Here is a 21,290-nt window from a genome sequence, read left to right on the forward strand (position 1 = left end):
AGATAAGAACATGCGGTTTGCCAAATGGATTTCTTTTCTTTTTTTTTCAAAACAAAAGCTTGAGCGCTTGTTTTTAGACAGAAGCTCCCTATTTGTTTTATATGCAAACAGCGGCTTGTCCCGCGCTCACTCTATGCTTGTGAAATGTAAAATATTAACGAGATTCAAGCTGCAGCTGGCAAATACGCGCCGAGTGAACGCGCCGTATTGACGCTCCTCGCCGGGTCTCCGCTACCTGACCGCCCGGCACAGTGGGAGGAGGCCGGCGGCCGCTTGGTCCATTAGGTCCCCTTTAAGTCCCTCCTCGCTCCCTAGCACGACGCTCCCTGCGCACTCCCTCCCTCCCTTCCTGCCTCGCTCCCTCGCCCCCCCCCCCCTTTTTCTAACGTCGCGTCGACCCCTGAAACACACTTTTCAAGCGGGTTGAGAACTTTTCTCAAATCGACGAGAAGAAATGAGTGTTGTGACGAGCGGGATGTGGATTTGCGAGCGGCGCTTCTGACAGGTAACGAGGACGCCTTCTCCCCCTTCTTCTCCTCCTTCTCCCCCTTCTTCTCCTCCTTCTCCTCCTTCTCTTTACTTCTTCTCGGTCCACCGCCGCCGAGTCTTTGCGTGGCGGATGCGAACACGGCCGTGAATGCGCTCGTGCGCGTGGATCGGGATTATCGATAGCATTGATAAATGATATTGGGCTTCTGGAGGCTGTGATTCCCCTCGCGGTTTCATGGAAGCGCAACTCACCAAATCAAATCTTTTATTAAATTAAAAAAAAAACGGAAAGACTCAACGTAATGAAGGAAAAGTTACGCGTAACTTTTGAAAAAGTAAAGGTGAGATCTGTAAGAACCTTACAGCTCTAACTAACACGTTTGTAACGACGGAGGGCCACATATATTAATCCGTCATAACTGAGTTTCTTATTATTGAGTCAAAAGTGTTGTGAAGGCCGGAGGCGCGCTGAGAATCTGCATTGACGTTTGCATTGTTTCCTGCTTACTGGTTTTACAGCGGTAACACAGTTGCATTTATAATCCCCTAATCGATAAAAGGATGCATTGATACATTGGAACTCGATGTCAGCGCATCCATTTATTAAAATGACTCAAGTGTAACGTCTGCGAATTAGTAACAGGAACTTGGAGCCGGGCCACAGCAAAGGTACAGGACCCCCCCGGGAGTGCTGGGTGTTCTGCTTTTACAATTAAAAACACACATGCACTGAATTATGAACAGGGGGATGTGTTTTAATATCAATCCCGATGCACCAGTTTGATACTTGACACATTTCTATGCTCTTGTAAAATAATGGGGTTTGGTACTCGGCCCTGTAAAGTCTTCACTGTCAAAGTTTTAATCCTGGCACTGCGCGGACAACTTTGGGTTTTTGGCAGAAAATATGTTATAACGTCTATATACAATTTAGGAACACAGCGTCACTGTCTTGTTCTGTTGGATCCACAGTCACACACAACTTGACGTCTGAGAAGCTGCAATGTGTAAATGTAAAATATTAACTGTAAATGAGAATACGGACTCGGCGTCTTACTATTTCAAAAACACGAGGTGTTAGTAGCCATTGAATGCATCACAGTGTACCCTGCTACAGCAGATGATGCCTTGAGGGGCCTTTATCTCTTTTTTTCAAATCACTATTGAGTAGCAGAGTACTACTAATGACTTTATTTGCGTAGTATAACAAATATTATCCATTAAGTTGAATAAACTAGCCCAGAGCAAACGTGTCTCACATCAGTCTCATTCAGGCTTGGAAGTATCCGCAGTAAAAAAAAAAATAGATCACAGGTTTCTGACACAGTTGCGGCTCTTTTGTGATGAATTAGTCCGGACTTGTCTTCATGACCTCGACTCGGCTAAAGATCCACCATCCTCATCGTTCCCCTACAAGGAATGTGACATGCGTCTCAGTCAGAATTTACCTCAAGACGGGCAGCGTTTTTCTACAAGTTTTTATAAAAGAAAAGAAGCAAAACATATTTCACGAACGCCTCGGACCGCTCGCTCCATTAAAATGGACCCCGGTCCGGACTTTGTTGAAATCCCTACCAAAGAGTTTTCCAGCAGGCCTCTGCCAAGAGCTCCACTAAGGTCATGGAATTTACTCTCATGTTCAGAGCGCGGACGGCGGGCCAACTCTTTAGAGGTTGTAGAGTAATGTCATGGCAGGAATGAGCCATCCGCGACCTCCTGGCCTCCCTCCTCGCCATCTGGGTGTGCACGGCTAGACGTACCCCCTCAGAAAGAAATCTTGGCAAGTGACCGCGAGGAAACAAAGTGTCCACGGGTGTAACACGATATCCGGATCGGGCTGTTATGTAGAAGTAAAGATTTCATGGCAGATGGGTATCATTATATTTTCTTGCACTATAGAGAACTAAGAATTTGGAAACTATTTGTCTTGGTTTTAACGCCCGTGACCCCCCCCTGTCACCGGACAGTAGTGGGTTTACTTCCAGTCCACATTACTATGGAAAGCCTGCATCATCAGGACTACAGCTGTATCTAATTATTCAAGGAATGCGGGGCTTTTGTAAGTAAACGCTGTGCAGAATTTGAGCTGTTTTTCTCTAATCCATCTCTTCCCCCGCCCACAGTCCCCTGTCTGATGAGACCATGAGAACCCACACCCGCGGGGCCCCCACAGTCTTCTTAATAGGTCTACTGTGGCCCCTGCTCGCCCCGGCGGCGGCGGCGGCGGCAGCGGAAGCGGACCCCAGCGGAGGAATCCCCTTCATGGGGGGCAACTACAATGGTCACCCAATGCTGTACTTCAACCGGGGGGATGTGGAGCAGCTGCAGTACGCGGCCACGGGGACCCACCGGGACATGGCGAGGAGGATCCGCGATGCCGGCGAAACCATGCTGGAGCACCCGGAGATGTACCTGCCCCCCTGGAGCCCCGCGGAGTTCAGCGCCCGCTGGAACGAGGTGTACGGAAACAACCTGGGTGTGCTGTCCATGTTCTGCATGCTGTACCCGCACAGGGCGGGGGCCCTGGAGCTGGCCATGGACTACATGGAGAGGATGGCGGCTCAGCCTAGTTGGTAGATTTTCTATCCCTTTTATTATTTTGTGTACTGTGTTTATTGTCGGGTGTGCTACACGGGACATTTGGCTGCTTTTCTTTAAGCAGAGAAAAATAGGTGTTTGTTCAGAGCTCACGGGAACCTGGGATCTGTTTCCAACCGCGTGTGTCCATCAACTGGGTATTAATGCTCAGAGGATTGCTGGTCAGACGTCTTCTCATTTTACTGTGTGAGCAAAGTTCTGGTAAAGATAAGTTCATGCTCCAGGAAATATGTTCAGCAGCTGTTTGCCGAACATGAAAGGAAATGAAACGCTCAGATGTGAGCTCAATAGCACACTGAAGGTCGAAGCGGACCAGATGAGCGGACAGAGGTTGAACCCCCTCTGAACTAGTTATGTAAACCAGGGTTAAAAGAGAGACATTTAAAAAGTATATATTTACTGTCCAAAAATGTCCAATATTCATCCCAGTCGCCTGGAGTTTTTGGACCATTTTTAAATGTCTGAATAACAACGGACATGTTCAATGTAGAACGTTAACATTTGTTAAGGGCAAGAAATAGAATATCTAGAATGTTATAGTAAGTTGTGCAGTATCATCATAATAAGCAGTATAATAAGCGAGGAAGACGGATCAAGGACAGCGGACAGGACTTTCACCCAGGAGACCACTGACCACTTTTGCTTTCGCAGACTGCTGCAAACCCAAAGTATCATTGACTTTCCACTTGACGCGCAACACTGTTTTCCGCTTGTTGCTGAACGTTCTGTGACTCTTCTGGGGGCGTTTGTAGTTTGTGTACAGTGGTTCCGGTCTAAACGTTTTTATGTTGTTAACTAATTATTTTAACAATCAATCATTTTTCTTTAAAAACGTCTGACGTCAAGATTCAACTTATCCTGTGCTCCGCAGAAAAGTACAATGCAAACCATTTTTTCCCGTATCACTGAGTTCTTCTCGGAAGTTAGACTTTACCATGGAGGGATCGAATACGCTGAAATGATCCACTCACTCTCACTAGAGAAAAGAAAGGTTTAAGGGCTGGTTTAAGGGAAGTTGTGATCATTTAACCCCAAACCAATTAACTGCGGGCGATGAGCTCATTATCAAAGGACAGACCTCCTGAGTCCTGTTGGAACAGATAACTGATCTGAATCACCACTGATGCTCAACATTTTAGAAACGCCATAGATTAGAAAACAACTATACAAAATGTTGTGTAGATATCAGTTGCAAAAAAACAACAACCTGTTGCCATTTTCCGTACCGTGAGAAGGGCAACGAGCAAATCAGCTGAATCCACCCGCCCAGCCAAATTTGAACAATCCTCATTCTTTTCGCAGTCAGCCACGGCTGAACGGCGTGCAGTCGTCAGCCGTCGACGCTGCTTCCTTATTTCCCTAACAATTTGATTGAGTTCAATAAACATTAGTTCTGCTTGCGAGTGCAAAGTGGCCCAGAAGTGGGTTACATTCATTCACCGCTCCCGAGCTCTCCGCAGCTTCTATTAGCCTGAGGAACAAACGGCGCTTTGAGAAGGTGCTTGCATCCAGCGTCGGGGTCCATGACAGCCGTCCGATGTTCCCTCACATGATCCCATAGAATTAGTGCTAACTAACTAGCTACGGTGGTATTACCGTAATCTGCAGGACATTTTGCACGGTGTGAGGACGTGTGCCACCGTGCAGAGAGGAGAAGCCACCGAGCATGTGTTTTCACAACTTCAGAACACGCTGTGAGTTTCTCTCCTTGGCCGCACTTTCATCACGGTCACTGAACCTCTGAAGCCTCGCACGTTGGCTCCAGGAGCCAGTCAGCTGTGGTATTCACCGCCTTCAATTATGTCTCCCAGGACTCCCATGAACCATGTTAAGATGGGGCGCTTCCACTTTGTGGCCAACTGGCGCCCGAGCCATCCCCTCACACTGCGGCTGCAAACACACACACACAAGTGTGCTTCCGTGTGCTTTGGCATGATTCAATACAAAGTATTGGCACAATGTCATTTCATGCTTTATGTCCAACACACCTCTGGAAGGGCATCGTCTTTGGTGGTTTAAAAACAACAACTCTGAGAAGAGGGAATCTGAAGTCAGAATCCCTTCGCTCCAATTATCATCTAATGCTATAGGGTCAAAGGCGCGTGACATTAAACAGCGTTGTTAACGGCGACGGCAAAGATGTCAAAGAAAAACATAGTTGCTGTTGAACTAAGTGGATTCAAAATATATCAATAGATCCACATCCCAAAAATATACATATGCAACATGTCACTTTTTGCTTTAACAGACAATTTCGGAAGAACAATTCGCGACGCCTTAAATTATTCTCTAATATATTCTAATATATTATAAGTAATATATTCCCACACATGTACGACGGTTTAGATCAGGGCTCGGCAACTCTTTTGACATCACGTGCATTTTTTGCATTTCCTTGATTGTAAGCTACATGAACATTAATTAACATTAAGTTGAATTAATTCACCTGTAATTTTATTCCATCCATATGCAAAAACAAAAGCATCTCCATTAATCAGAACATTGGTCATTTGCAGAACAGGGCGGCTCTTCATCGCGGGTGAATTACAGCGATAAAAAGATATGAGTACCACTTGTTCTGAGCGAGCTGCTCCTGGTGCTTCCTCATCGTGTCTTCGGCGGCATCGCCAGCTGTACTTTAACATTGTCCACTCGTGGTCGGAACCCCCTGTAAACACGAGATTGTGAACACGGCCTGAGACTTTCAGCGTGATTTATTGAATCCACTCACGGCTGTCTGAAATCCAGCGCCGGGTTCCATCGCCACATCCGAAGGTTCCTTTGTTGTTAACCTACGTGGGCAGAATGATTACACGACACCTTTCGCTCTTTTACAACACCAACACTTAGCGCCCTTTAAAGCCGCAGGAGTCGGCGCTCTCACATCCCAGCGCCCGTTAACCCGGGAGAGAATTCGCACACTGCACTTTTTATGTCTTTTTATTGCTACGCGCTGGTGCAGCAGTTGTGGTGAAAACTGCCACTTAGCATCTTTGGTTTTTTTTGGGGGGGGGGGGGGGGGCTTTCAAAGCGAGAATAGATGTTTTACAACCGTGGTAAACGTAATTAAAAGGCTTCGCGAGGAAAAGAGGGCTCCTTGTTCATGACCAACATTTTCCAGCACAGAGTGAAAAGGTGACACCTGATTACCATCGAGTGTTTGTCTTCCATGTGCTCCGCATATGTCTGACCCCGGTGTGTCGGTGTTTGTATTGCAGGCTGGTTAAAGACGCCCCCTGGGATGAAGTCCCTCTGGCGCACTCTCTGGTCGGCTTCGCCACCGCCTACGACTTCCTGCACGAGTATTTGAACAAGGGCCAGCAGGAGCGCTTCCTCCAGGTGATCGGCAACGCGTCACGCCTCATGTACGAGAAGTCCTACGTCCGGGGCTGGGGGTTCCAGTACCTGCACAACCACCAGCCCACCAACTGCGTGGCGCTGCTCACCGGCAGCCTGGTTTACATGACACAAGGTTAGTGGAGCAGCCATTCGTGCCGGAAAACATTGTGCGCTTATGGTCAGTCTCTACTTTCAAGTTGTTGTTTTTTTTAATACTTTTGTAAATCATGACCCCCTATTTGTAGTCTAATAGACCTTTAAAGCAGGGTGTGGTGGGTGGGGCTAACTTGTGATTGACAGCTGTTGGGTGTGTTCTTCAATACTTCAAATCTTTCCCAGTTAATTGTAACTTTTGGTTGTCTAAAAATGTTTTATTCGCTGCTCCACCCTTTGCTGTCATCACCGCCTCCGGAAAAACAAGATGGCGGCTTCAAAAACAAAGTTGAGTCTTCAAAGCGGCCGTCAACAAACGACGTCACAGTCGTGTACTGAGGCCTTGTGGCTGCAGGGCCGGTACGTGTGTTTAGAGCCAGGAGGGTTCCCAGCATTTGCTGATCATTTATTTTGCTTTATATATTATATCCATGAACGTATAACTCATTCTGGCTCCGTGTGGGAACTTTGAGGGGCAGAAACCTGGCTCGGCCCGCATTAAGAGGCTTCAGCTCAACTAAGGGAATTCCATTAGTCTGTTTTTTACTGTGGCGGTTTAGTCTCATGGTCTTAAGGCCGATTCGGAGGATGTAGAAACTTCCAAAGATGCAGTTGTGGAGGGACTCAAAAAAACAAGTTGTTTTTTATGCCTGAGAAACCTCCACTGCCTGAGTTATTATGTTGTTGCGTTGTCCGCGGGACAAACTGGCGGGTGACTCAGAAGCACCCGGTGGGAATTGCTTCACATTTGGGTCACTGTCACCTCCTAAAACACGGGCTACAACTTAAGAAGACGTACAACGATTGTCACAATGAAATTGTACTGTATATACTATATAACTGTATATATACACACACACATATATAAATATAGGGATATATATATATATATATATATAAGCTAAGCTAATGTTCTGAACTGATGTGAAGAGAGTTGGTGATACTTCTCAGTGAATGTGACATCCAATCTGCTCACTGCGGCTTGTTCATAGTAAACGTTAGTAGGGCTGTAACTGATTGAGTTTAGTTATTGATTAACCTGCCCAAACATTAATTGAGGAGCTGGAGTTTTACCTTTTGTAAAAATCAGTGTCAGTCCACTAACAATGCTTGTTAAAAGGTTTGTTTCAGTTTGGCAGATGTGCCAATCGATTAACAAAAGTAACTGAATGTCTACTTACCGTTACCGATCTTTTTATCAACAGAAAGAGTTACTTGTTTTTTTTCATGTGCGATGCTTCGGTGACATCTGCAGAAATAACAATGTGGGAAGATGTTAATATGTTTGGTACACATATAATTACGCAATGACACACGTCTGGATAGAATAAGGCATTGCAGAGGGTGAAGTTGATGTGTTGGATCATATCTTTGTTTACTATGGATTATCAAATCGATGTCAACATGTGAATCAGAAGTAAGTCCGGTCTCCTTCGTGTGCATCCTGAGGACAACAACACCGCGAGGAGCCTACGTGTGGGAAGTGACCATTGATCTTTGTGCCATTTCTCCAGTGGGATTGGACAGCTGGTGACGAGTAAATACATTTTGCAACAACAAACAAGCCAAAGAATAGAGACAGCGTGCCTCCTCACGCTGCTTCTCTTACAGAGAACCGCTGTGGTCACAGACATTTTAGTTTAGGCTTTTTCAACAACAGGCACAAAGCCCAGTGGAACATGGAACTCTGTCCGCCTCATTACATTTTGTGTCCAGCCGAACAAAAAGTGGGCCCGCTCCATTTCCAGCCCTTTGTTACCTGGCAAAAGGGTAACAAAGGGCTGCTCTTTGTTATTTAGCTTGTGCGGCCTTTACAGCAGACCTCGGCTGGAGATGATATTGTCATTCCCAGCAGAGGTGGGAAAATGGCTTCTTAATGACGAATTCGCCATGAATAGCAGAGTGTCTCAAGTGTGACAATCAGCAGAAACACGACTGCATTTCGTTCGCATTCGGATTTACGTCCAAGTATTATTCTGATGCAACATGGAAGGTTTAACATTTGCACCGTCAGGAAAGAAGAACAAACGCTGTCTTCTTTACTGGTTATCTGACACAAACGTTAAGCCCACGAGGTAACTCGCTCCTAAGACAAACGATTCTTTTCAAACTGGCCGAAATTAGAAATATGCTTTGGCAGCGCTGGCAGACTTGAGTTCAGACAAACACACAAAGCAGAACATTCCAGATACAGGTGTTTGCTTTCTTGCTGCCATGAATCTGAACTGCACACGTTGTACCCACGATTCATCCCGAAGACCCCCGACACCCCCCCACCCCCCCTCGGGGGAGTCATGCATTACTCACAGGTGCTGCTGTAAAAAACAAAATGGTAAATGGACTGTACTTGTGTTTAGCGCTATTCTAGTCTAGCCGACCACTCAAAGCGCTTTAACACTACATGACGTCATTCACCCATTCACACCCATTCATGCACTGACAGGAGAACCACACACAGTGACACCCGTCCACCAGCAACTAACATCCACACACTGTAGTCGCAGCTACAGGAGCCATGTTGGGTTAAGTGTCTTGCCCAAGGACACGTCGACATGCGGGTCAGCCGGGCCCGGGATCCAACCGCCAACCCTCTGATTGGAGGACGACCGTGCTCCCCCACTCACCCACAGTCGCTGTGAGCGCAGGGGCAAAGAACCCGACATCTCAGAGTCAAGCTAAGATACTGAAAGGTCAAGCCCGCTTGTTCAAGAATCCAAGTCACTTGACAGCCAAACTACCTCATTCCATCTCCGCCCAATGAGGAGCAGCATTCAGCAACGCGCTCAGCGTGGATCAGAAAACCAGTGTGCAGGCTGCCTGTTATGTACAAAACCCTGGTCGTTGCACAAGAAGCTTGTTGGACGAGGTGACACATTATTGGGTTTTTGGAAAACGGAGGAACTGCACACTGATTTGCATGAGGTGAAGTGAGGGGATGACTCCTTTTATTGGTGTTCCAGTAATCAGTGTGTTGCAATTGTACGGTAAGCCTCTGGTCATCGCTTCCCTTGCTTTTAGTTTTGATGATGTTGGAGTTTCAGTACTTCAGTATCCACCCGCTGGTCGTCGGCAGTAGATATAAACGGCTCAAAACACAGTGATGGTAGCCTGGGCAGTGAGTGGCAAGTGGCTGGCAGCCTCCAACGGCTGTATTTACATGTTAGCCAAAAACAGAAGCCGTGCGGCAAACATCTGGTATTTTCCAATTGTTCCTGCGTCTTCAAGAGGCCAACAAAAAAACAACAACGATTCAGTTCACTTAAACCTAAATAAATTGTGTTTATTATTCCTGAAAAGATGTTACTAGGATTTCCTTTAATTTCATGTTATTACTTTTCAGGAAAGCAATGAACGTTCTCAAAGCCTGAGCTGCTCTGAGGGGGGGGAGCCGGGGGGGACGGGCCTGTGTGCGCGCTGGCGAAGCTCTGTTTGTGTCAATACGGTCTTTGTGCGTGCCGAGAGTTCCTGCTTGATGGTAAATACTGGCTCTGTGTAGACCAGTGGTCCCCAAACCAAACACGGCTCCGGTCGGGCGGACTCGGCTGGCAGGGCGTGGGGGGAGGGGGGAGGGGGGGGGGTCTGCGCAGTCACCGCCGAATGCCCCGGGATTCCTCGATGAACTGAGGCCGGAGTGTTTATGTGGTCGCCGCCTCCATAGTAAAGTCTATGTGGAAGTCTAATAGAGAATACACGGTGTAGTGTGTGGGTGGGTACCGTGGGGGGGGGGCATCCTTTCCACGGCCACAGGTAAATGCTGTGAGGGGAACGTTTCTTTAGGTCATGCACTAAGAGGCTGCTTTTCTTTAGTTCTGTCCGTGTCAAAACACACACACACACACTCGCATGGACAAGAGCCTGATTCATCTGATTGTAGACCAGGAAATCCTCGGTATTTCATGCTGAAAATGTTTTTGACGTTAAAACAACTTTTTTTCAGATTAAATAAATCAAACTCAGTTTCAATAAATGAAACTCTCTTTTACATCTGGGTTCTGTCCTGAACCAGGTGAAAGGTTGTTGTAAGAACAGAAACAAAAAAGAAGCTTAACTTAAAATGTGCAATATCTGCATTCAGAAGACGTTGAAGAAGTCAAACATTTGACTTTTGATGGATCAGGATGTCTATACAGGATTGTTGCCATGGTTATTTAATTGATTATGATGTGAATGTGTTAACACAGTAAAGCAAAGTCACACACAACCCGTGAGGATAGATATTTTTTGGTAAATGTTGTTCGATGGACTCACTATTGAAGAAGGCGCGTTTGCTGTGTCGCAGGTTACCTCCAGGAGGCCTACCTGTGGACCAAGCAGGTCCTGTCCATCATGGAGAAGTCCATGGTCCTGCTGCAGGATGTGACGGACGGCTCCCTGTATGAAGGGGTGGCCTACGGGACTTACACCACCCGCTCTCTGTTCCAGTACATGTTCCTGGTGCAGCGCCACTTCTCCATCAGCCACTTTGACCACCCCTGGCTGCTCAAACACTTTGCCTTCCTGTACAGGACCATCCTGCCAGGTACGTGTCACCTTCACCCCTTTCTTCTTTTTTACCAGCGAAATGTCTTTGCTACCGTTTCACTGCTGTGCATATATGTGCACATATACTGCATATATACTTATGGCAATACATTTTTCCTGATTCCTGATATAAAGGCAGGCAAAATGCAAAATCAACAATCCGTGAGTGAGTGTTAATTTAGCCACAAATGTCTCACACATACAAGATGTAAGATACATACAAGAAAGCTTTATCGCCAAAGGTGGATGCATTGGGTCAGACGTGAAAGTAACCTTGTCCGATATGGGGTATGCATGCGTGTAGTCATTTCCTTCCCGGATGTATTTGCAAAGCTGAGCCGAGTCCTGTGGGGATGTGGTGTCTCATAGAGCTTCATTTCAATCCATTGTATTTTGCCCAAAATTGCAAAAATACAAATTAGCCTCAGAGGGCTTTACAGTCCGTACAAATGCAACGTACTCCGTCCCGAAACCTTCACTTCGGCACAGGAAAAGCTCCCTGCGGTCCTGGGAAAGGTCATGGGGAGGGCAGCAGCGGAGGAGGGGCCCCCGGGTCACGCTCCAGCATTTGGCAGCCCCCTGCCAACAGTTCCTGTATTGTGGCTGAGCTCAGAAAACACGGAGAGCCTCTGGAATCCGGAGCCACGTGAGCAGCAAAAGTCTTGAGGCCCGAGACTCTCTCGGTCTGAGCATCGCCGCTTTGTACTGGCGGAACGACACCAGTCGACGGGAGAGCCCACTGCTCAACGGTCAGAGCCGGTGCCCCCTCTCTCTCTCTCTCTCTCTCTCTCTCTCTCTCTGCCCGAATGAAGTTGAAGTGAAAGCCGCTTACAGTTGAGTGGACGGGAGAATCCGAAGGGGTTCAGCCTAAGATCCGAAAGCAGGGGAAACGTGAGCGATTAAAAGGAGTAGCGGGCTGGAAATGGTGCAGCAACTAACATATTTTGGAAGGCCAGTTGTCAGCAACACGAGCTGCCAGTTGACTTGGGATTAAGGGGTTGAAGTGTCATCGCCGGCGGAGTGGAGAGCCGCTCTACGCTGGACACGCTGGTGTACGTTCATACATATGAAACCCTAAGGGGAGGGTGATAACGCACCGTCGGCCATTGTGATGAAAATGACAGCGCACAGCTGTCCGCTTGCTTTCATGCATCGTTGGCGCTGGGAAACTCAAACGTCCGCACGACGTCTGGGTGAAAGGCCGCCGCTGAAGTGTGTGTTTCTTTCTCCCGTCTCCGCAGGATTCCAGAGGACCGTGGCCATCGCAGATTCCAACTACAACTGGTTCTACGGGCCGGAGAGCCAGCTGGTCTTCTTGGATCGCTACGTGTTGCGTAACGGCAGCGGGAACTGGCTGGCAGACGTGATTCATCAGAACAGGGTGGTGGAGGGACCGGGGCAGGCTGGAAAGGGCCAGCGATGGTGCACGCTCCACACAGAGTTCATCTGGTGAGATGCTCATTATGCAAACACACGACTACAGGGTATTATTACTGCTGTATTACAAGGCTACCTCGCATTTCGGCCTTTGTTTCTTATTTCCTTTGACTTTTGTCGTGGTAGAAGTCAGTGAAACGAAGAGTTAGCAACCTGTGGGGGTATTTTATTGCAGACGAGCTTGAGAAAATCCAACACGTTCATTCTTTCGTCATATCTTATTGACCTTTGCGCCCCTCCCATTAGCCAATCATGTCATACCCAAGTGCACTGTACACAACTGTTTCTCAAATGTCCTTCTGCAACACATCTCGTCCTTTTGTTTATTTACTGTCATGACTTTCCCATTTATTTTTTCTTCTTCTTTTTTTTTTGTGTCTGGGAATTTCAAAGAGGAACAACTTGTTCTTTTGCACACCAACTTGTTTCCACACGTCATCTTAACGACTAGGTTATGGGGGTTTAACATAACCACTTCGCTCATATGGCGATTTTATACCAAATAGATTTTCACCACGGTCAAGATGCCGATTCAAACAAAAGGAGTTGCCTGGTTCTGTTCAAAATGTAAAGATTCATACCAACAAATCCCAAGTTCACTAATGAACTTTCAACTTGTTTGTTCATATCAGGTGGTGGTACACAAGTGACTTCCTGGAGTCTCTGCCTGTTGCCTGGCAACCTCACGATAACGATAGAGACACTAGCACGTCTAATAAAAGACTCTAGGCCTTTCTGTAAAACCCCAGTTTGAACGCTTTGGTTTCTATTAAGTTTGTCGTAATTGGTCAAAAATCTGTGTCCTACAGGTACGACCCAGAGCTGATCGCCAAGCCTCCGCCAGACTTTGGAACGTCCCAACTCCACTACTTTGAGGACTGGGGCGTGGTGACGTACGGCGGCGCTCTACCCGCCGACATCAACCGCACCTTTCTCTCCTTCAAGTCCGGGAAGCTGGGGGGACGTGCTATCTTCGACATGGTTCACAGAAACAAGTACAAAGAGTGGATCAAAGGGTGGAGGAACTTCAACGCCGGCCACGAGCACCCGGATCAGAATACCTTCACGTTCGCGCCCAACGGCGTCCCGTTCGTCACCGAGGCGCTCTACGGGCCCAAGTACACGCTGCTGAACAACGCGGTGTTGTTCAGCTCCGCGCTGCCGGGGAGCTGCTTCAAGCCGTGGGCCGGGCAGGTCACGGAAGCCTGCGATTCCAAGTGGCTGAAGTACAAGGCGGGCCTGGCGGCCGACGCCGAGGGCAGAGTCGAGGCCGCGATGGAGAGACAGGGAATGGTCTTCATCCGCGGCGAGGGACAATCTGCTTATAACCCTGAGCTGAGGATCAGGAACTTCCAGAGAAACCTGCTCCTTCTCCACCCGCAGCTGCTGCTCCTGGTGGACCACATCCACCTGCACCCAGACAGCCCGACCAGGGCCATGAGCGCCTTCTTTCACAACACGGAGCTCCCGTTCCAGGGCACGAAGGCCGACGGCGTGCACGGAGCGTTCGCGTCACACGACGAGGACAAGTACAAGATGTTCTGGATGGACGACACAGGCTACAGCAGCAAAGGAGTGGTAGGTTATTGGAATTACCCCAGAGGGTACCCGTACAATGGCTCCAACTATGTGAACGTCACAATGCCGTTGAGGTACCCTCACACCAGGGTGGCCTACATTTTCTTCGGCCCGGGCGTGGACGTGCAGAGCTTCAGCCTGCGCGGCGACGACCAGCGGGTGGATATTTACCTGGCCACCAAGGATCACATGTACACCATCTACCTGCTGACCGGGGAGCTCCCCAGCAAGCCCCTGTTCGCCATGGTGCTAATGGACCACAAGAAGATCGTGTTCGAGAAGGGGGCGCCGGGGGGCGCGGAGGACAGCTCGCCCGCCGAGGTGGAGGAATACGTCAACGTGATGGAGGACAACCTGCAGCACGTCAAGCCCGTCTTCCAGCAGATGGAGAGACACATCCTGGGGCGGGTCCTGAACACCGCCAACTTCCGCAAGACCGCGGAGCGCCTCCTCCAGTTTACCGACAAGAAGAAGACGGAGGAGGTGATAGAGAAGATGTTCGCCATGTCCAAGAAGCAGGGCAGGGGCAAAGGGGGGAAGAAGGTGAACCTCGGGGAGACGCTCTCCGAGAGTCTGCCGGACATTTTTGCACAAATTGAGGTGACCGAGAAGAAGGCGCGACAGAGGACTTCAAAGCGTACTTCTGAGGACAGTCCAGAGGAGGGCGGGGGAGCCTTCATGGAGTACGCGGACGGCCGCAAAAACAGAAAGGGGGCGTTTGTGAAGGGCCGTAGATTCAAGGAGGTGCACATGGTGGCCACGGCCGCGAGCGAGGGGCTCTCCAGCACCGCCTCCTACATCAGACTCTTTCTCCTCCTGAACACCGCCACCTTCTTTCTGCTGCTGGCCGTGTTACTGACTCGCTTCCAGAGAGGCCGGAGTTTGCACACGCAGAGGTGTTTCTACACCATCCTCCTGATCGACTGCTTCATCTTACTGTACCTGTACTCCTCCTGCTCTCACACACAGTGTTGACGTCAGGGTCCAGCCGCAGAGCAGATGGTTATGGCGCAGTACGAGGTCAGTTTTGGAAAAAGAAAAAAGAAAGTCAAGACATTTAAAAATAGATATTTTTAGAAAAAGATGTAACGTTGTAAGAATAAAGAAAAGAGAAAAAAATCAGACTATTCCAACAATCACTCCTTAATGTTATTATTATATTGTAGTCACACGCAGGCTTCACCAATGAACACAAAATAGATTTTAGGACAACTTATTGTAAATTGACAATTCTATTTTACTTTCCCTAAACATTCCCTATGTATTTTATTCTCAATAAAATATTATAAATGTCATCCTCATAATCATGACTTCTATCTTAATAATATTAATTCTTAGTATATTACTTATTATTTTCCTCCACAATTACAACTTCATACAAATTTTCTGAAAAGGTTCATTTTCAGAATGTGTTCTGGAATTGAAAACTCCCACTGTCCCTATTTTCTATTGGATTTTTAAATTGCCAAATACAAATTTGCCCCTGAGGTCTTCAGAACTCCATTCTCATAATACTATAATTTTTTCTAGAAATTACTACTGCATTCATAACTCCCAGAATATTATACGTGTGTTCTTGAAATCTTTTTTTTTTTAAGACTGTGGCCCAAACACTTGTAATGTATGACTTGTAAGTGATTCCAAATAGGAATTGATGAATTACCGACTTGAAACCAGACCACCTGTGGTGCAAGAAGCTTCTGTGGAGCTTTAGAACCAAGTCAGCGTGAAGTTTGTCTTTGTTGAGTTCAGAGCTCCTGCATTGTGTCAAAGATCTCAAGGTTAGCCACTATGATGCAGTCACCACACCTGCTGGAGATTCGTCCTGTCTACATAAATCATGGAGACACATTTAAATGTATATATGTGAAAGCGAGATATATTTTTTATGGTGTGTGTTTTTTTTACTATTTGTAAATAAAATGACCACATGCATATTCATTGTGTGTTGTGTCCAGTAGGAAATGGAAGCGCAGACATGCACTACAGCTTAAATCAAAAAAGATAAGACATTCACTACTTGGAGGCATTGAGGCATTACGTCTGTTTCCCTGCTACACATTTGGTCATAGAGAGGAAAGGAAGGAAAAACACGCGTGTGAATAACATAATGAATAAATATCAGCTGACGTCCTGGCTCAACACACGTGCGGTCAGACTCCATCCACAGACCCGCCTGCTCGGATGCTGCACTCGTGGTCATCTGGGACTTATGGGGTCTAGCGGCATGGATTCGCAAGTCCTAGTAAGGGTTAAAAACACCCAATACATATGTATACAAACTATACAATCAGTTAACAAAATAGCATCTTATTATTAAATATGGGTGAAGTTACACCGACTGATGCATTAAGAAGCATTAAGTATCCCGGTTGTGAAGATGACCTGGATGTTGACATCTGCTTCTTCGTCCTTCTCTTAATACTTTCATTTCCCTACCTGGGACGGGATTTTTTACTTTGTTTTCAAAGACAGGAAAAAATGGCAATTACACAGTTCCATTGTTTTAACAATCCTCTGTAAATGTCTAAGAAAGTTCTTCTCAAACAGAAGCAGACTGTTAGGGGACTATTGTTAGTGGTGGTGCTCTAGTGGAGTCGTCCCCAAAGACCAACAGAAGAAGATTTCGTGTCTTTTATTGAACATTTATATGTCCAGTACATCATCGAGGCACCTGAGAGAGAGAGAGGAATGTTTGTATTCTTCTTCTCCTAATCAAAACCTAAAGATAGAACTTGGGCTTTAGATGAAATAGAAAAAAATATCACCAGCACCTGGTTTGACATTTGAGCAAGTTTACGTGTCATGGCACAATTTTGAGAGCAATTCCATTTGATAATGTGGTCAAATGTGGGGTGCTCATACATATCTGTTTCGACTCTATAAGTCAACAGTCTAGACCAGGGGTGCTCAATACGTCGATCGCGATCTACCAGTCGATCTCCAAGGTACTATTGGTAGATCGCATGACAAGGTGAGAAGACATTGTCATGAACTGACGCTATACAAATAAAGTTGAGTTGTTTTGAATAAAAAAACTAGACGTCAGCCTATCAGCCATCCCGTCACTTGATTGATACACAGGACAACCAGTCAGATGACATCTGATTTTTTCCCCGTACATTTAGGTCACTGTGCGTGTTCAAACAACGCCCCTGAGCGCTGCAAAGCTAACAAGCTAGTCGTTAGTTACATCCTAATTTTTCGTTCGTTTTTTTCCTCTTTTTCCTCCCCTAACAAGATAGGGTATAAAAATTAGTGGGGGAGCCGGACCAAGTAAAAAGAAAAAAACCTATCACTTTCATACGGAGTGGGAGGAGGACTTTTTTTTCACGATGACATTTTCAAAGTGCGTTTGTCTCGTCTGCCAGTCTACCGTCGCAATACCAAAGAAGGGAAATGTGGAGCGGCATTTTCGGACTCTTCATGGAAAATAGCTCAGGTGATGGCAAAAAATGTACATAATTATGTTGTTCAGTCTGTTCAGTTCTGAATTATGTTGTGTTGTGCAACATATGTGGTTATACATCAACATAAGTTGTAAGAATCCTCGATATATTTCTCAATAAATATAATGGGTAGATCATTTTGACTTGGTCTTTTCAAAAGTAGCTCCCATGCTGAAAAAGTGTGAGCACCCCTGGTCTAGACACTCGACTCCTCCTCGCTCCTCAAGCCTCACATGCACAAATGCGCCTCGGCGTCGTCTCTTCTTTTTTTATCAAGTGTTGCTGAAACCTCCGGCTCAACGCAGCCAATAGCGTTGGCGAGAACTGATGAACGTGATTAATTACAAATTGTTAAACCCAAACACCAGGGATCAGTGATCTATTTTTAAACGAACAAATTCATTTTCACAGCACTTTTTTGGTTCTTTTTTTTGTTGCAAATACATTCCTCTGATCTCTGCATTATCGGTCGGTTCATTTCTGTTGTTTCTCATGTGTTTTATGTGCACAGGTGTGGTGCAACATGTGCAACAACATCTTTGACTGAGAACCTCTGGCCTTTTGGTGACTTAGTGAATTCCATCAGCTCAGGAGTCATACACCAGTTAGTGAGTGAAATGAAACGAATTCCTTTCCTCGCAAATAAAATATAAAGTGCTGTGGTTTGTTATGTTATGACTGAGCAGATAACCACCTCCAGATGTGCTCCGTACGGCCTCGCCTGTGTAAAAAGTTAACTGTGTGGTCTGGCCTGGTCAGAGAACTTGGCGGACGGAAGTGGTAACTGATTTATTTACTTTATTTATCTCACCAATAAATAATTTCTCATTGTGACAAGAAGGCAGGGCTTTGGTACGTATTTCAAACATAGACAATGAAGGTGAGAAAAAGAACCACTTTCTTTCTTTATTCGGACTGCGTTAGAATACGAATGCTGCCATCTGCTGGTCGTGTTACAGCTCATCTCGTGTCTACCTGACGTTGGAAAGAAGAAGTATAGTATTACATAGATCAAGTACTTTTAAAATGATTGCATATCATGAGATTTATACAAATAAACCTATAACGGATGAAGTTGGGTCTCCTCTTGTAATATCGTGTTTTATTTAAGTTTTTACCAAGGCTTATCTCGAAACAATGACTTGATTCATCACATCCTCTTGATTCATGAGTTTCTCATAATAATAATAATAATAAGAAAAATACATTTTACTCATAACGCTCTTCATCAATAGATCTGCCACAGAGCCAGCAAAACATTCGGTTAAAACATTCTTAGTAAACGCTAGTTAAATCAGAGGAGAAAATTAACTTAACCATAATCTTATAGTTCTATTATAGTTCCGTGTATCTTATTATCTATTCTTAACATTCCCTCCTTGTTCATTTTTTTATTGGACTTAAAATACATTTATATGGATGGATTAAAAAAAGAACAAGAAAAACCAATGTTTTGTAATTATCGACCAAATAAGGAATTGAGCAATGACACTCCCGACCAACAGGAGTCGCTTCAGCTTTGTGCCTTCGCCTTTTCCCCGTGACAAGGACCTTCTCGCTCGCCGTCGACATTTTGAACAAACTTTATCAGTTACCGGCGTCAATCGGTTACATGTCCAACATGGGCGCACGGGTCGCGCGTATGTTCCGAAATTTCAATCTAGAAAGCCGAGTTCACCGAGAAATCTCCAAAGAAAAGCCCCGCGCGGCACCGCGGCACGAGGCCGACCTGCCGGCCTCCGACGGGAGCTCCGACGGTGAGTGCTCGATCCGCCCCCCGCGGCCTTGTGTGGTCTCCTCGGGCCACACGCAGCTTAGACGCCGGGTTGATTGGCCAGGCTCAGACACAACGTTACCATTGAGGCTTCTGAATGAAGACCCGGGAGAACCGTCCACGCTCATGTGCTCGCTGTGTGTTTGTTTCAGCTTTGGAGACCGCGAGATCCGTCAGCCAGAAGAACGACCCGCTGCTGACCCTCCTGAAGTCCGTGTACGTGGAGTCGAAAGATCCGGCCGCAGAGGTCAGACTGGGACACTGATGGCGTCTCCAACGGTGGATGATTTGACCATGTTCAAGTTGTCCCACTTTATTACGTCTTTCCTCAAAACAATACGGGGTTGTCAGAGTTTTTAGACTTCCTTCTGCTCACAGGACTCGAAGGACGTGGCCGGGGGCGACGAGGCGGAGCGGCGGCCGCTGAGGTTCAGCCTGCCGGGGGAAACTTTCAGCCCCGTGGAGCTCACCGATGTTCCTAAAGGCAAACTGACCATCGTCGAGGCTCTGACGGCCCTGAGCAGCCACCAGCGCCAGCCTCAGACGTGGACGCTGGGGAAGATCGCTCAGGAATATTCTCTGGACCTGAAGGACACCAAGGCTCTGCTGGAGTTCTTCATTCCTTTCCAGGTCCACATCATACCACCCAAGACGGAAAAGGCCAAGCAGATAAAGGCTTCGTAGAACTGGATCGTATGTGAATGTCAGACATTTGACAAAATATGACCCGACTTATTACTGTGCAATATAAAGTTATGAATAAATACCAGTATTTTATTTAAAATATGTCTTCAGACCAAGTAAAAGGTCAGCATAACAATCAGTGGCTTGCTTTGCCCGGAGGGTTGAGAGGAGATGGAGAAGCAGTCTCCACGAGTCCCTGTCCAGCTGCATAGGCAGGGATTCAAGCTCCAGTCAGACCTCATTCATGCAACCAGCAGGATTTTTTTCTTCAGCTCTGGAGCTGGGCTGGAGCAAATCTGCAGAATATCTGCAGTCTTTTTAGGATAAAGAAAAAGTCTCCCAAATGAGTACCTATTACAGGGGTGCAAACTTGTCACCTTTCGGCGAAATTTGCAGTTTTTGTTTCAAAATAGGTAATTTGTGTGATTCATGTAGATCTGCAATAAAAATATATTTTTGGGGGGGGGGGGGTGGTCCGGTCCTCCCAAGTAATCTGCGAACGCAAGCTGTCATGAATATTTTTTTCAAGCTTGTTCGTTTGGCCAACTCGTGTCATCATGTCATCTTGGGGTCTATAGCTGCCTAGATGCCGTAAAAGAACGTCAAGTCTTTCTAACGAAGGCTAACGTGCTAATGTCAGACAGTCGGCTGACAGACGCCTTCGCAAATCACATCTACCATTTTTGCTGGTTACAATAACGGTGTTATCGGATAGTACAGTGTCTATTTCTCGGGAACTTTTGAAAAATCGAAGCGAGAAAACGACAAAAAATGTACCTACCTTATCTTCACATTAAAAAATCCTAAAATAAAAAATGGGAAATCAACAGAGAAATCAAAGGCTTACTCTGATATCAATGTAATGTTAGCGAATGAGGGGTGAGAAGCCCCCTCCCTCCCTCTTGCTAATATTTATTCTGTTCGTCCAAAGCGAAATCTATTAAAAAAAAATATATATATATTTCCCCGAGGGGGTTTGGATCTTTGTCACCTTTTACATCCCTGATGAGTTTGCACCCCTGCTATTAAAGCAATAAGGTACGAGGGCCGCGGGATCCAAAAGAGTTGAAGGATGAAAGGGACATCAATCAATTATCTTTATTGGGGATTCAATTATCCGTTTATTCCGGCTTTGTGATTGAATTGATTGAGTACAGATGGAGTTGACCTGTGGACAGGTGTCAAGTTGGGAGAATTGATAGAAGTATTGATTTGGTTTCTGATGCATCGGTTCTTTTTTGTCCTCTTCTGGAGAGTGTCACTTTCAC

At 46.4% G+C, this 21,290-nt stretch overlaps 2 protein-coding genes across 3 annotated transcripts; both read left to right on the forward strand.

The window, feature by feature from the left end:
- Positions 1 to 189: 189 nt before the first annotated feature.
- dse (dermatan sulfate epimerase) lies at positions 190 to 16,056 on the forward strand. 2 transcript variants are annotated; one of them, XM_078093974.1, is made up of 6 exons: positions 190 to 505; positions 2,613 to 3,062; positions 6,306 to 6,559; positions 10,859 to 11,098; positions 12,342 to 12,549; positions 13,347 to 16,056. In XM_078093974.1, the coding sequence occupies exons 2-6, from the start codon at positions 2,632 to 2,634 to the stop codon at positions 15,088 to 15,090; spliced, it is 2,877 nt and encodes a 958-aa protein (XP_077950100.1). In that variant the 5' UTR covers positions 190 to 505; positions 2,613 to 2,631; the 3' UTR covers positions 15,091 to 16,056. The 2 variants fall into 2 exon arrangements, with proteins under 2 accessions (XP_077950100.1, XP_077950101.1); XM_078093975.1 differs by lacking the exon at positions 190 to 505 and adding an exon at positions 611 to 830.
- Positions 16,057 to 17,602: 1,546 nt separating this feature from the next.
- ndufaf4 (NADH:ubiquinone oxidoreductase complex assembly factor 4) lies at positions 17,603 to 20,122 on the forward strand. Its single transcript, XM_040160602.2, has 3 exons — positions 17,603 to 19,321; positions 19,491 to 19,585; positions 19,717 to 20,122. The coding sequence occupies exons 1-3, from the start codon at positions 19,177 to 19,179 to the stop codon at positions 20,020 to 20,022; spliced, it is 546 nt and encodes a 181-aa protein (XP_040016536.1). The 5' UTR covers positions 17,603 to 19,176; the 3' UTR covers positions 20,023 to 20,122.
- Positions 20,123 to 21,290: the final 1,168 nt, after the last annotated feature.

The sequence above is a fragment of the Gasterosteus aculeatus genome, chromosome 18 (genome assembly GCF_964276395.1).
Source record: "Gasterosteus aculeatus chromosome 18, fGasAcu3.hap1.1, whole genome shotgun sequence".
NCBI classification, from domain to species: domain Eukaryota; kingdom Metazoa; phylum Chordata; class Actinopteri; order Perciformes; family Gasterosteidae; genus Gasterosteus; species Gasterosteus aculeatus.